The sequence below is a fragment of the Pyrgilauda ruficollis genome, unplaced genomic scaffold, assembly GCF_017590135.1.
Source record: "Pyrgilauda ruficollis isolate IOZ18807 unplaced genomic scaffold, ASM1759013v1 scaffold50, whole genome shotgun sequence".
NCBI classification, from domain to species: domain Eukaryota; kingdom Metazoa; phylum Chordata; class Aves; order Passeriformes; family Passeridae; genus Pyrgilauda; species Pyrgilauda ruficollis.
The window spans coordinates 6,269,387-6,282,457 of NW_024526600.1; the positions used below are offsets into that span (position 1 = coordinate 6,269,387).

The following is a 13,071-nucleotide window of genomic DNA, read 5'->3' on the forward strand; positions in this document are numbered from 1 at the left end:
TTTGAAACCCCTTGTTACACACATAAAAAAGGCAACAAAAGAATGAAGAATAAAATTGTATTTGATGCCAAAAAGAGAAAGGAATAAAACTAGATAATAAAATACTTAGCAAACATAAAAATCAATAAACTGAGAAAACTAGTGCATGAAAAGATTGGGGAGAAAAAAGAGAAAAGTAGGTACTTACTTAAAGAAGCATTATTAAGAGCCCAAGTACTAACTATGGCAGGACAGAGAAGTGATAGAAAATGTAGAAAAAGTCCCACTTGGTTAATTCCTGAGCTCTTCACTGCCTCCAGCACATGACAGGTGTATACAGACTGTGGACACAAAATCAAGGAGCTGGCAAGTTATCATTAACAGCAAAGACTTCACAAAGTCAGAAAGAGCAGGTCACAAAGACATCACTAGCATTACAGTTTCTAGAGGAGAGCCAAGGAACGCATTATTTTCTCATCAGAGAGGAAAAGTTGTGACAAATTTATGCCAGGAAGGTTAGACAAAACTTATAGCTGCAACTTCAAACTTAGGAAAATCAAGCTCCTCACTGAACTGGCAAATACCCCTTGGACATCTGCTCCATTTCCAAAGTCTGTAGGAAAATTGTTTACCTTCTTCATTTCAATCCTGGTGTTGAAATTTGTGATTTTAAACAAATTTTGTTCATAATCTGAACTCACATTCAAATTTATGAGGCTCTAAACATAATGCTTTGTCACCATTTTTTTTCCATATTCGGTGAAGAGAAAGAGGCATCACAACACCTGCTGTTTCCAGAAGACAAATTGTTCATAGATTAATCAGAAAGCAGGCATCATCATTATTACAAAGAGTGTCCTATGAACAATGTGAGTGAAAACCCACACAATAAACAGGAGCATTTTCATCTATAATCACATCTGGTGCTAAAAAGCTCAAGTGACATTCAGTCAACTGTGCATTTGACTAAATAGGAGCAGTGTCACGCTCCCAGGCTTTTTAAAAAATTTTTTACTTGTGACAATGTGCAAATAGTTCACTCCAATTCCCATCACTTTTTAGTAGCTCTCTCACAATGATTATTCAACAAATAGTCAGCATTTTCCAACACATTTTGGCAGTCTAAAATACCTGCCTTGATTAAATTTTCTTTCAGTGCAAATAAAAAGAGTATAGGGTCACCAAGAATGTACTCATAATTATTCAGGGAGGGGAAATCATGATAAATACAAAAAAAATTTTGAGTTGCTTATTTTTGAGACCAAATTGTTTAAGACACCAAACACACATTTTGAGTTGTTCTTTGGGTTACACCAAGCTGCCTATGCCATACAAAAGCAGCATGACATAAAATATTTAAGTGATTTATTTCTCATTCTCAGATACTCAACAGATCAGCTCATCAGCCCAAAAAGCATAGCACTCATGGCTCTGGTCATGGCAGGCAAAGAGGAAGCCACCAAAGCCCACGCCAGGAGCTCCACATATGACAAAACCCTGCCCTTCACCAGTCATAACCAACAGTGAAAGTACCTATAAAAGCTTTATTGATGTCCCAGCCTTTCTTACAACTACCCCTATAGCCACATTATTCTCTTTGGCCTGATAACTTTTATTAATCATACACAACAAGCCTAAAAAGCATAAGGGCCAATTTTATTCCAGGATAGCCCATGTCACTGCCAGAGCACCTCGTTTCAGCACTAAGTCTGCTCAGAATTTCTACATTAACAAAAGTGCTGACACATTGCAGGTGACTGGGCCAATTCCACCAAATACAAATTAAAGGTGAAAATAAAGATTGAGTTTGAAAACCATAGCTTTCAGCCAGGACAAATTATCACAGATAGCTTCAGAGAGCTTTCTCCCCATACACCATCATCTCCCTGTCTAGGTTCTATGTTTCTGTCTCCATTCCATCTCACCCTTCAACATGTCACTTGAGGCAAAGGAATTAAGAAAAGGTCTTACATTACACCCTAATGATCACAGCACACATGCACTGTGATTCCCAGAAGCAGGCTGCTCCGCAGCTAACTCTCTTAATTTTTACAGCCCTGTCATCCTTGGGTGTGGCTGCAATGATCCAGCTTTGAAAAAGGCACAGATTGCTGTAGCTGTCCATAAAAACAATCCATGCTCATTCACCACACTGAGAAACACCAGCCCAGGAACCCAGGTTTAGACTTGACTGGGCAGTTCCTTAGGCAACAACAGATCTTCCCTCTATTTCAAGAAGCTCCAAGTCACAAATGACCCCTTAACAGCACCTTGGACTGAGGCACTGCTGCGGATTTCACTGGAGCTGCTAAACATTTTTCCTACCTAGCATCATTTCAAACCTATTTGCACTACTACCGAGCTGTCACTTATTTCTCCCAGAGGTTTTGCATATGAAAAGGGCCTCTCCCTTCCTAGAGAAGGCACGATGATGCTGCACACCAGAGTGAGAGCAACCCGTCACTGACATTCAACACCACAGGGAAGGATTCACTTGTCCACCAAGCCTGGCCTCTGTAGCCCCTTTTCCTTAAGGCAGAGAGTCATCCTTCATGCCTTTCTGACTAAAATGAAAGGCTGGAGTGATGTCAGCAGACATCCATGTCTATTTAGAAGTCATAAAGTGCTGTTAAAAGGCACTGGGAGATGCTTATGCCTAAGAACACCTATGGAGCAGAGATGACCCTGCAGAAACAAGCAGGAAAAGACTCTTCAAAACACACATTTCAGTTTAGTTACTGCTGCATTAGTGTTTGGAAGCTCTGACAGACCTGACCAATGAAAACTGAAATTAACAACTAGTGGAGGTTTTTTTATCTTGGGGACATGAAGATGAAAAGAAATAAATGGTGCGGTTAGGGTTGTCTTTTCTTCCTTTGTTTTAAACAAGCACACCACTTGCACTTTCTACAACTTGACACTTCTGTTCTCAGTAAAACTATGATGTGATCTCAGCTTCTCAGAAACTGGTCAAAAAACATTTACCCAAATAACCACAAAAATTCTTCAGGTAAATATTTGCATATTTACATTAAAGAGTGTCCAAAATTGTCCATTGCTGTTTCTTATTTCCATATCCAGTATAATATCAAATTGGCTTTATTTTCCAGTAATTATCAATGCAAACAGAAAGATTAGTTGAAAAAGAAATATATTAAAAATACAAAGATGTCAAATCGAGATCATCATCTGTCGTTGCAACCAGAAAACAAAACAACCAAAAAACCCTAAAACTCTCTTATTTCTGCATTTCTGTTAGATGTATTGATTTGACCTTCTGTGTTTTGAGATCTCCCATGTCACTTTCTAGTTTCCAACACAGAACTTTAAAGAGAATCCACTTGTCAGAATGGAAAGAAAAGTGCTACATTTTCACCAGCAGTCTGGCACAGAAATATGTCCATTATTGTTTTGAGGAAAGGCAGCACATACATACCAGCAGTCTTTTACTCTGGCACAGAAATATGTCCATTATTGTTTTGAGGAAAGGCAGCACATACATCAGAGTCCATTTTCTAACAGAATTAAGGTATTTCCCTAATCCAATTTTTAAAATTTCCAACTTTCTCTAGAGCTGTACTGATATTTAGAGAAAGAGAAAAAAAACTTAGTAAAACAGGCCTTTCTACCCCACCATCATCAGGTGAGGAAAGACAAAGATTTTTGGGGGTAAGGTCTGAGGCTTAAGAGTTGATGTACACGTTTGAGTAGCTGAGCATCATTAGTAGCCGAGCTGGCTACTTGTGCCTGCACTCTTATAAGCACACATAAATAGATCTTGGGCTGTAATTCATATAGATGCTCTCTGGAAAGTCAGGAGGTTTGACTGCTGCTCTTGTTGCACGTGAAGGTGGGAACTTCCAGGCTCTAGTCTGCAACAGGAAGAAAAACATGTACCACTGTATTACATTGTGGAATTCATGGGATTGTCATTCCTATAGATCCCAAACTAAAAGCAAAGAGCAGAAGAGAACTGGTGGGTAACATCACTGTTGCAAAAGAAATGTGAAGTGATTTTCTCTGAGCAAAAGGGTACAGCACAGAGACTGAAACATGAGCTGGCAGACAAATGCAAGAACAGTCTTCACAAAGCCTCAACAGGACAGCCTCTGAAATTTTTTTCTTAATATTGCTTTTTTCTTAATATTGTCTTTTCAAAAACCAATTTTGAAATGTTGGTATCTACAGCAAAATAGATGAACAATGCTAGCTTCTCTGAAAACAAAACAGACAGACCACAAACAATCCAATTTAGGCACCTAAAATCACTGGAAGCCTTTGATCTCTGCAACTTCCCCTCCCATCAATGAAATTGTCCTGAATGCCACACAAGAGCATATCAGGAAATGAATCATTCTAACTTCAGAGCACTCTGACTGGTTTGCAACAAACAAGGCACACAACCATTAATTAAATCATGAGCAGAAAACAAAATAGGAAATAATTGGTCTTTCCATGTGCTTTAAGTGAGGCAAAAGCCCTGAGGAAAAGCAGCACATTTTCATTTTGTTAAATATATCACAATACACTGGAATTAGAGAGTGAGTAAAAGTTGTGGTGGCAGATTTATCCCTGGTGTTTCCTGGCTTACAAGTATATGAACTGCCACATAAAAATAAAAGTTTCATAGCTGTGTTTGTCTCCAATGCAGCAAAACAAAGTGGACCTTTTTCCCCTCATTGTAAAAGGCACATCTAGTTCCATCCAATCAATAATCAGGCAGGCTTCTGCCATTAAGAATACACATTCTTAAATAAAACATCTGAGTAAAAACTACTCTGTGAAGCAGAAATATGAAAATATTACGTTTTTGGAGAGTTAAAATTCAGCATTGTAAATGTGACTTGTAGACAGGAAATGCACCACACCACTCTCTATCCAGTGCTTAAACAATTGCTCAAATACTCTGATTATACATGAAGATAGGGCCACCCAAACAACAGACATTCTCACAGATGATGTGTTCCTCATCCCCCCTCCAAGTGCTCACAGTATGGGAGTATGTCAGAGTAGAGAATTGCAAAGAAATTACAAGTTTTAGTGAAGAATGCACCAAAACCTGCAAAGCACACACACACAAAGCCACTTACTGTAAAGTGTTCTGCTGGGCCCTGTGCCCGTTTACGTAACCTGCAAGCTGAAAGGAGAATGTCAAGAAGTTTGAGTGGTTTGAAGGTGCAGGGTACACAGCTGTTATAGCTGGGATTCTCCTCTAGCTGCCCCCAGCTCTTGAAAGATTTTCTTCAAAATACAGTTACCCTCATATGTTCTTATTTTTTTACATCCTGCTCTTTAACATGCTCTTGTTTTATTTTTCCCTTTGTTGAAACTTTTGGTCATGCTGGGTGCCCTGGTTTCTACTGGGGTGGAGTTGATTTTCTTCTTAGTAGCTGTGTTTTGCATTGAGTATGAGAATTTAAACAAATCAGCTATCTAATATGCCCAGCTATATATCAGATATACTCTGATATCTTTCATATCTATATGAAAGATATCAGAGTATGTACATTTGGCTTATTCTTACATTTGCTCAAGGGAAAACTTATCCCTGCTCATGGAAACAAAGATAGTTTGTGTTTAGTCATTAGTTTATTAACTGTAATTCTTTAGTATAGAACTTTGTGCCAGTAAATGCAGAACAAACAAAATAATTCTAAAAACTCAAAGCCTGCCCTATTCTCAGAAAGAACCCTTTTCATCCTGAATGAACCCCTGACATGTCTGTAATGCATTAGCACCGCGATACCTGTGGCTCTTTCAAAACTCCAGACTTACTTTAAATTGCTACCCCTTATTTCATTTTGATTTCTCCAAAAGGACTGTGCATATATGAACATCTTCCTCAACTCTTGCCTCCCACCTCAGTCTCAGCAATAAAGTGCATGTCCCTATACCTGCACATAGTCAGCAATGGGATTGTAATATATTTCAGATTCAAAGGACTCACCTCTGCGCCTGAAAATCAAGGATAAAGTCACACCAGTGACAGCAAGGACACCTGCAGCTGCTCCTGTCAGGATGTAGAGAAGCCTGTGGGAGGTGTCTGAGCAATGAGAAAAGAGAGCAAGTTACACAGCTAGATGTCAGTATCCATGAATTTGTGACATAACTGCCTACCTTATCTGGAAGAAAAAGCTAATCCTCTGATTCCAAACAAAGCAGAGAGAAACAGATGAGATGTCTGGATGCCCATCAGCAATAAGAAGCTGCCTCATACTCCCAGTCATTTGTGTGCACAAACACATTTTCATTTTCAACTCATCTGCCTTTACATTCTCATTTTCTTCAAGTACTCCTAGCCCTGAACAACTGAGCAGCCATCCCTGCAAAATGTTGTTATTAATGAGTGGTTTATGCTGATTTCTGTTCTTTATGCCTCTACTAGTGGAGATATTTTGGTGGTATGAGCACTTCTTAAGCTGTTCTTACAAATCCTACTGCGATAGACTTCCAACAGGTCCATCACAGACAGAGAAGCTGAATTTTAGCCTTTACTACCTTTGGAACACTTGCGAGTCACAGACAGGCATGCTCCAAGGAAATTTTCTCCAGACCATCACTACTATGGAAAAGCTGGACAAAATGTTGTGGGGAAGGTGCTTTTAGATTCTTTCTTATTTCTCTCTATCCTCTCTGATTTGAGTGGCAAGAAATAACTTTCTCTCAAGTGTCTTTTGTCTGTGACAGTAATTGGTGAATGATCTCTCCCTGTCCTCCCCTTGACCCACGAGCTGGCCATTGTATTTTTTCCCTGTCTTGTTGAAGAGGAGGGAGCAATAGAGCAGCTTGGAGAGCACCTGGCAGCCAGCCAAAGTGAACCCACTGAAAGCAGAATAAGGAATTCTTGTAAAACAGGACAGGAATTGAATGACAAATACACTGAAAGCTTCTCCATACAGTGCCACAAAGCATTTGGTTTCAAAATCATTAATTTACCTCTCAACATGCACTACACTTCACCTTATAACCACGCTAACCTAGTTCCAGAGCCCTGGCATTTAGTGGGAAGAGCTGCACAGAACAGCAGAGAGGAGTCCAAGACATGATGAAAAGCAACCACAAAATAACATTATTTACATCTCAGATCCATGACCAGAGTCTGGTTCATGGCTGCGTGGGTGACCAGGCAGGTGACAGAGGGAAATGAGCTGTCGGCCCAGCCAAAGTAGCTCACTCTGGTCACTGTTCCATTGGGGTGATGGAATTCTTCCTCGGAGCTGTGATTGCTTGCAGGGATCCAGGAGATGTCAGCAGCTGGCTTTCCTGCAGATGCCTGGCACACAGCCACCCTGCTCTTGTCATGGGTCAGAGTCACCGTAGGAGGGACTGCAGAAGAAATTTTAAAAGGCCACAACCATTATTTCTATTCATATTTTATATTTCTATTTCAATTTTTAATATAAAATCACCAACTGAGAAACTGACAAACAGGTGGTGTTTTTTAGATTGTATGACCAATTCGTGAGATTTTAAAATAATTTGAAATATTAGCACATCTTAAAGGAAAAACAATACATCAAAAAGTCCAAGGTGGACACCTCAAAAACTAGCTGGCTGCATCTAAAGTACTGCTTCCTCCTGTTTGCCAAAAGGTGATGACAGATTAATAGGAGATGGGATGACAGAGAGGGGTGAATTCAATAAAGATTTAGAGCTTGACTGATGAAAAGGCAGATTGCTGAAGCTTCAGGCACAATATTTGGGAGTTTGGATATGTAGAATCAAAAATCAGGTAGCAGGGAAATAAAAGAGGAATTAGGCAAAACTATGCTGCTTGAAGTCCAACAACTCATATTCTGCATTTGGCAAAACAGGGAAAGGCTCACACAACACCTAAACATTTATCAGAAAGGCACGATTCTGCAGGGAAGAACAAAAAATACTCCAAAACCCAAATCCAAAACAAACTAATGAAAACAAATAGCAATTACAGAGTTGCAAAATTAATTTCTTTTTTGTTATATTGAGATGGCTTAACTAATATAGCCAAAAAACAAAAAATCTTCCCCTTTTTTATGGAAACCTAGATATAATTTACCTGACTATATGAAAAAGGTGATTTGACGTATTCATTATGCTTCCTAATATCCTTTTGTTCCTGCCTATGTTGCAAATAGACTAATTCAATTTTTATTTTAGTGATGCAGTCTTACCTATCACAGTCAGAGAAGAGGAAAAGTTAAAATTTCCTTCCCTGTTGGCAAATTCACAGGTGTAAATTCCCTCGTCCCCGAGGCTCACGGGGTAAATACGAAGCGCAGGGTCACTGACAGGTGAATATTTCCACGTGATCCTCTCACTGCAGTTCAGCCTGCTTGTCTTACTGTGATCCCCTCTATAGGACAACCAGCAGCAACTTCTGCAATTCCCCTTCCACGTCACCAGCAGCAAAGGCACCTTGGAGATGTTGGGGCAATCCAGCACAGCTTCATGGCCAACCTCTACACTCACCGTGTTGTGAGCTGCATAAGATGATAAAAGACATTAAAAAGGTGCTACAACCATTGTAAAAGCACAGGAAACTCTTGGCTTCCTCGCCCTTAAAAATATACTTCCTGACTGTACTGGAAGCCTTGAGGTACATATTATTATTCATCTTCCAGACTCATCTTCCTGAAATTTGGAAATGCAGTGGAGATGGTGCCTTTTTGCTGTGGGCAGTGATGCTGACAAGCTGCAAGCCCCCCCACCTTTACTTTAGGCAACAAATTTCTATCACTTTAATATAGGCTTTGAAAAATTGATGGGGAGGGCAAAAATCACTCTTAAGGGGAAGGAAGCTACTTTTAAAAATTTATTGTGTTCCTGAATTAGGTGCCTTCCTTCAAGTGCTAGTAAAACCTGGGATAGCTGTGGAACACACATGTGTGGCATGGTAAAACCAACATCACTTGGAGAAGAAGTTTGGTAAGAGACATTCCAGAAATCATAGCTCTCCTGCCATTGTCCCAGCTGAACAGGTGTGTCTTTAGATGACCAGTTTTGGATTCCTGTCAGATTTATCACTCTGTGCCACTCTGCAAGGCACTCGATTATTTTGCCAGCCAAGGTGACATTCTTTCCATTCCCACAAAACAATAGGCAAAATTTGCTCTGGTGTACTATGAAGTTTCAATGTTCTGGCAAGTTGGAAATACAGAGTACCCAAGAGTGCTACATGCAGTTTTGGATCTTTCTCACTTACCTTCAACCAGATTGATTGGCAAGAAAAGGAGCACAGCCAGAACTGCCCATTTCTGAGCCATCTTTAGCAGCAGGAATCAGCACTGCAGAAAATGAAGGCAAAGAAAATGGCATGTAGTCACAAATGGTTGCTCTTATCCCTTCAAAGAGAACATGTAGTAAACCCCCTGTTTCCTTAGAAAGCAGGAGTTATAAACAAGACCCCATGTCAAGTGCCACTCTTACACTGAAGAAAGTAAAGCAAAAACCAGGTTGTAAAACAAAAAATTACAAAAATAAAGACAAAAAAAATACAAAATAAAAAACAAGACAAGCTACTGTTTACAAACAATTTTTCAAAATCCTAGATATCTGGCACCACTCGGAATCTAGACTTCATCCACTATTTGGCAAAGAAATTCTTCCTAGCCTTTGCATGCTTTTAATTTCTTGAAGAGTAACTGCCCTTTTGGAGCAGAACAAAAAAGAGCAGCCCTCCTGTTGCAAGGGATCAAAACCTCATGAGTTTGTTTCCTGCTTTCATAGGCAGGGTGAACTAAAAAGGGATCTAGCAACTCCTGCTATTCTACAACTATCTAAGCCTTTTAACAAACCATGTCTTATAAATGCTGCCAATTCTATCTCTTTAATAATTTACTTTCTGAATCAGGCACCCACAGCTAGAGATGATTGGAAAACTGTGCTCCCATCCCATGGGAAATCCTGACACGATGATGTTTTCATTCCCAAGTCAAAGATTTCATTTTAAATGTGAAACAAACCACGAGAGGATGGCTGGTGTAGAGGAGAGAAGCCACAACACTGCCACACGTGTGGCACAGGAAGAACAAACGCTGCCACAGGCACGAGCCAAATGCAAGGATGGTGTTCTGCTTAACAGAGCACGATACAAGTGCATGTTCAAGTCACTGAATCACAGAGTGGTTTGGGTTGGAAGGGACCTTAAAAATCTCCCAGTTCCAACCCTCTGCCATGGGCACTTCCACCAGACCAGGTTGCTCAGAGCCCCATCCAGCCTGACCCTGAACACTTCCAGGGATGGGGCATCCACAACTTTTCTGTTCCAGTGCCTCACCACCCTCAACAGAATTGTTTTCCTCAAAGAATTGTTTTACTCACAAGTGTAACAGAGAATTGTGATGCATCTGGATGAAAACCTTTCATTACCACCTGGTAAAAATGCCAATAACAACCACATTGATCGATATTCTGCTACTAATGTGTAACAAGCAATGTAATTCTTACATTAAAAACATCTCAAATTTCACTTTCATTCACATAAAATCTTTTGCCTTAAAGGAAATATTTTGTTTTGTTTTATTTTATTCAGCGCTGTCAGAAGTTTTGGGATTTTTTTTTCTTTGCAATTTGGATACATTATGCATGCAAAAGTTGCTTTCAATCAAAACAGTTTGAATCTTTAAAAATTAATTTTTTTAACAAAAAAAAATTTAAAATATACATTTTTGACCAAACTTATGTACTGAACTTGACCCAATTTGCAAAGAATTTCTCAGTCTCTTTCAAAAGGAAAGTAAAAGAAAGAACAAACCTTCCACAATTTCTGTAGCAAATTCAGTATTCACCAATTTTGATGGGTCCATAAATATTCATAACAGAATATTGTCATATTGGAACTTGTCCCAGAGAACTATCTTTTTTTTTAAATGCATTCAAATTTCATATATGCGGTTTATTTGCTCAAAAGAACAGGCATTAATGATTAAAAATGGGACCTTACAGAAAGAAGAGCGTATATGACTGTTTAAATATTCATGTGTGAAATGCAGAATTTAATCTGCAATTTTTAAAATTCACAGCCCTTGAACAGTTGTGCCTCTGAGCGAGAAGGAACTCTCAAAATCCATAAAGGAACAACCAAGCAGAGATGAATCAAACCCATTTAAAAGTAGCAAACGAATACTCGGTGGCTCGCCTTGTGTTATTGCCTTTGATGGAATTAAAATGCCTCAACAGCTGCATTAAAATAAATTAAATTTTTTACTCAGCCTCGGTGGCGGTGGCTGGCACAAGACCGCGCGATACGTGTGCCACTCTTCCCGCTCGGATTCATCCCAAGGAGAGCGGAGGCTGGGGGAGATCCACTCACTTGGCAGGCTCAAGAGGAGCCCTCCTCACCCCCGAGCCTGGGAGGGGAGCAGCAGCAGTTCCAGCGCGCTCTGGTGCTCCGATTCTCCTTCTGGGGTGAGCAGGGAGACCTCAGCACTGGCAGCGCTCCCACGGGATCCCAGTCCTGAGGGCCGATTCCAAGGCAGCTCCTGCACACCAGGGATGTACCTGGAGCTCCCCTCCTTCTCTGTCCTCACCAAGGGCCCAGATATAACGGCAAAGTGGGAACTATCTCAGTTCAGGAGACTCCATCCCTGCGTTCGGCTGTATGGTTCATGAGTTTCTTTTCGTTGCTGCTTCTGAGATCTTAACACGCAACTGATTTTTCTTACAGACAAAGCCTCCACCCCCCTCCCCTCATGAGAGAGATGAGTCAAAAAAACCCTGTGGTGGTACACTGCCCTGAAGAGGATGTGGCAGAGTTAAACTGAGAGAAACAAACTGCTTTGTGACACGATGAACAAGTCACAACCTCAGCTGCCTGTTGTTACACATCACACACCAGCCACAAGCCTTGAGCTATGCAAAGCACCAACCTAAAATCAGGCAATGTCCAACATGATTTATAGATTTGCTAACACAACCTGAAAAAGGGAAAGGTCAGGTATCCATCAGTTGTCACCACAAATTTTTAAAGGATAACCAGGATGTCACAGAGCCATTCCCATGTTTAACTCAGCAAAATAGGGTTCTGTTTTGAAGTGAAAGCACATTGTAAAGGTTACAAAAGACCCTGCCTTAGAAGGGTCTCTGTTCTCTGTAAGGTGTGTGTCTTTGGGTAAGGAAGGGCTGGCAAGAAGAGAAAGCAGTGGCACACATCTGGATCAACTCTCTTATAAGGATAAGGTAACTGCTCTGCAAATCAAGGCTACGTTGTTTAAAATCCAAACCCACAATTTTGGCAGTCAGAGCAGCCGCAGCATCTTCTAGGTAGTATTTGATGTTTCTGCCTCATCAGCAAGACCACACAGCACCCAACTCAAAAGCCTGCACTTTTCTGAAGTGAGAGATGCTGGTTATGCTGTGTTTTCAACATCCACAGGTCAGGCTCTTCTGATCCCGTTTCTCCCTACCAATGGTCCTCTCCTGGGACTTCCTCAAATCCCTCCACTGAAAATAAAGCAACAAAATATAGCAAGACTTTGAATGCCCTGTGTGGAAGACAAAACATATCAAAAGGGCCAGCAGGTAGATACTCCCAAAGCTGAAACTGGAAAGCTCTGGGGCAAGAGGAGAGGCTGTGTTCTTTCTCTGTTCTTAGCCATCTTCCTTAGCCATCTGTGGCTGGCCCCTGACAATGCTGCTGGGTAATGCACCTCTGCCTTGACTTCAGAGCCTCCTGGTATTTCTATTCTCTTAAAGATACCCTGACCCTGAAAACTGACCTCTGAATTCCTGTACTAGCACAGCAGAGGACTCTTAGCTCTGTCAGGGACTGATGGATCAGAACCTCCATAGTGCATTTTCTTCTCAGACTCCCTGTTTGTCTCACAGTTGCTGGCATCATTTGAAGCTAGAGATGATTTGAAATTTAGTCCATCCAGTTTGTGAGCTAGTTTCATTCAGTTCCAAACTACAAAGCTTTCTCTGCAAAATGGGAAATAGAGGGTGGATGGCTCCCTGAAAGAGAGGATTAGCCTAATAGAATGAGCTCACAAAACAATCACAAGCAAGTTATACAAAACAACTGTAAAATTACAGTGTTTAGGTAAATACACCTAAAGGTAAATAGTTTTGAAATTTCCTCCACAGCAAGACAGAGATTTGTGCCATCTATTG

At 40.5% G+C, this 13,071-nt stretch overlaps 1 protein-coding gene across 1 annotated transcript; it reads right to left on the reverse strand.

The window, feature by feature from the left end:
- Positions 1-3,734: 3,734 nt before the first annotated feature.
- Positions 3,735-11,529, reverse strand: LOC121360443 (cell surface glycoprotein CD200 receptor 1-B-like). The gene is given in 7 exon segments (XM_041480279.1): positions 3,735-3,851; positions 5,070-5,116; positions 5,927-6,022; positions 7,057-7,305; positions 8,133-8,474; positions 9,164-9,245; positions 11,273-11,529. Coding segments are annotated over 6 exon segments (912 nt in total). The 5' UTR covers positions 9,225-9,245; positions 11,273-11,529.
- Between the last annotated feature and the right edge of the window lie 1,542 nt (positions 11,530-13,071).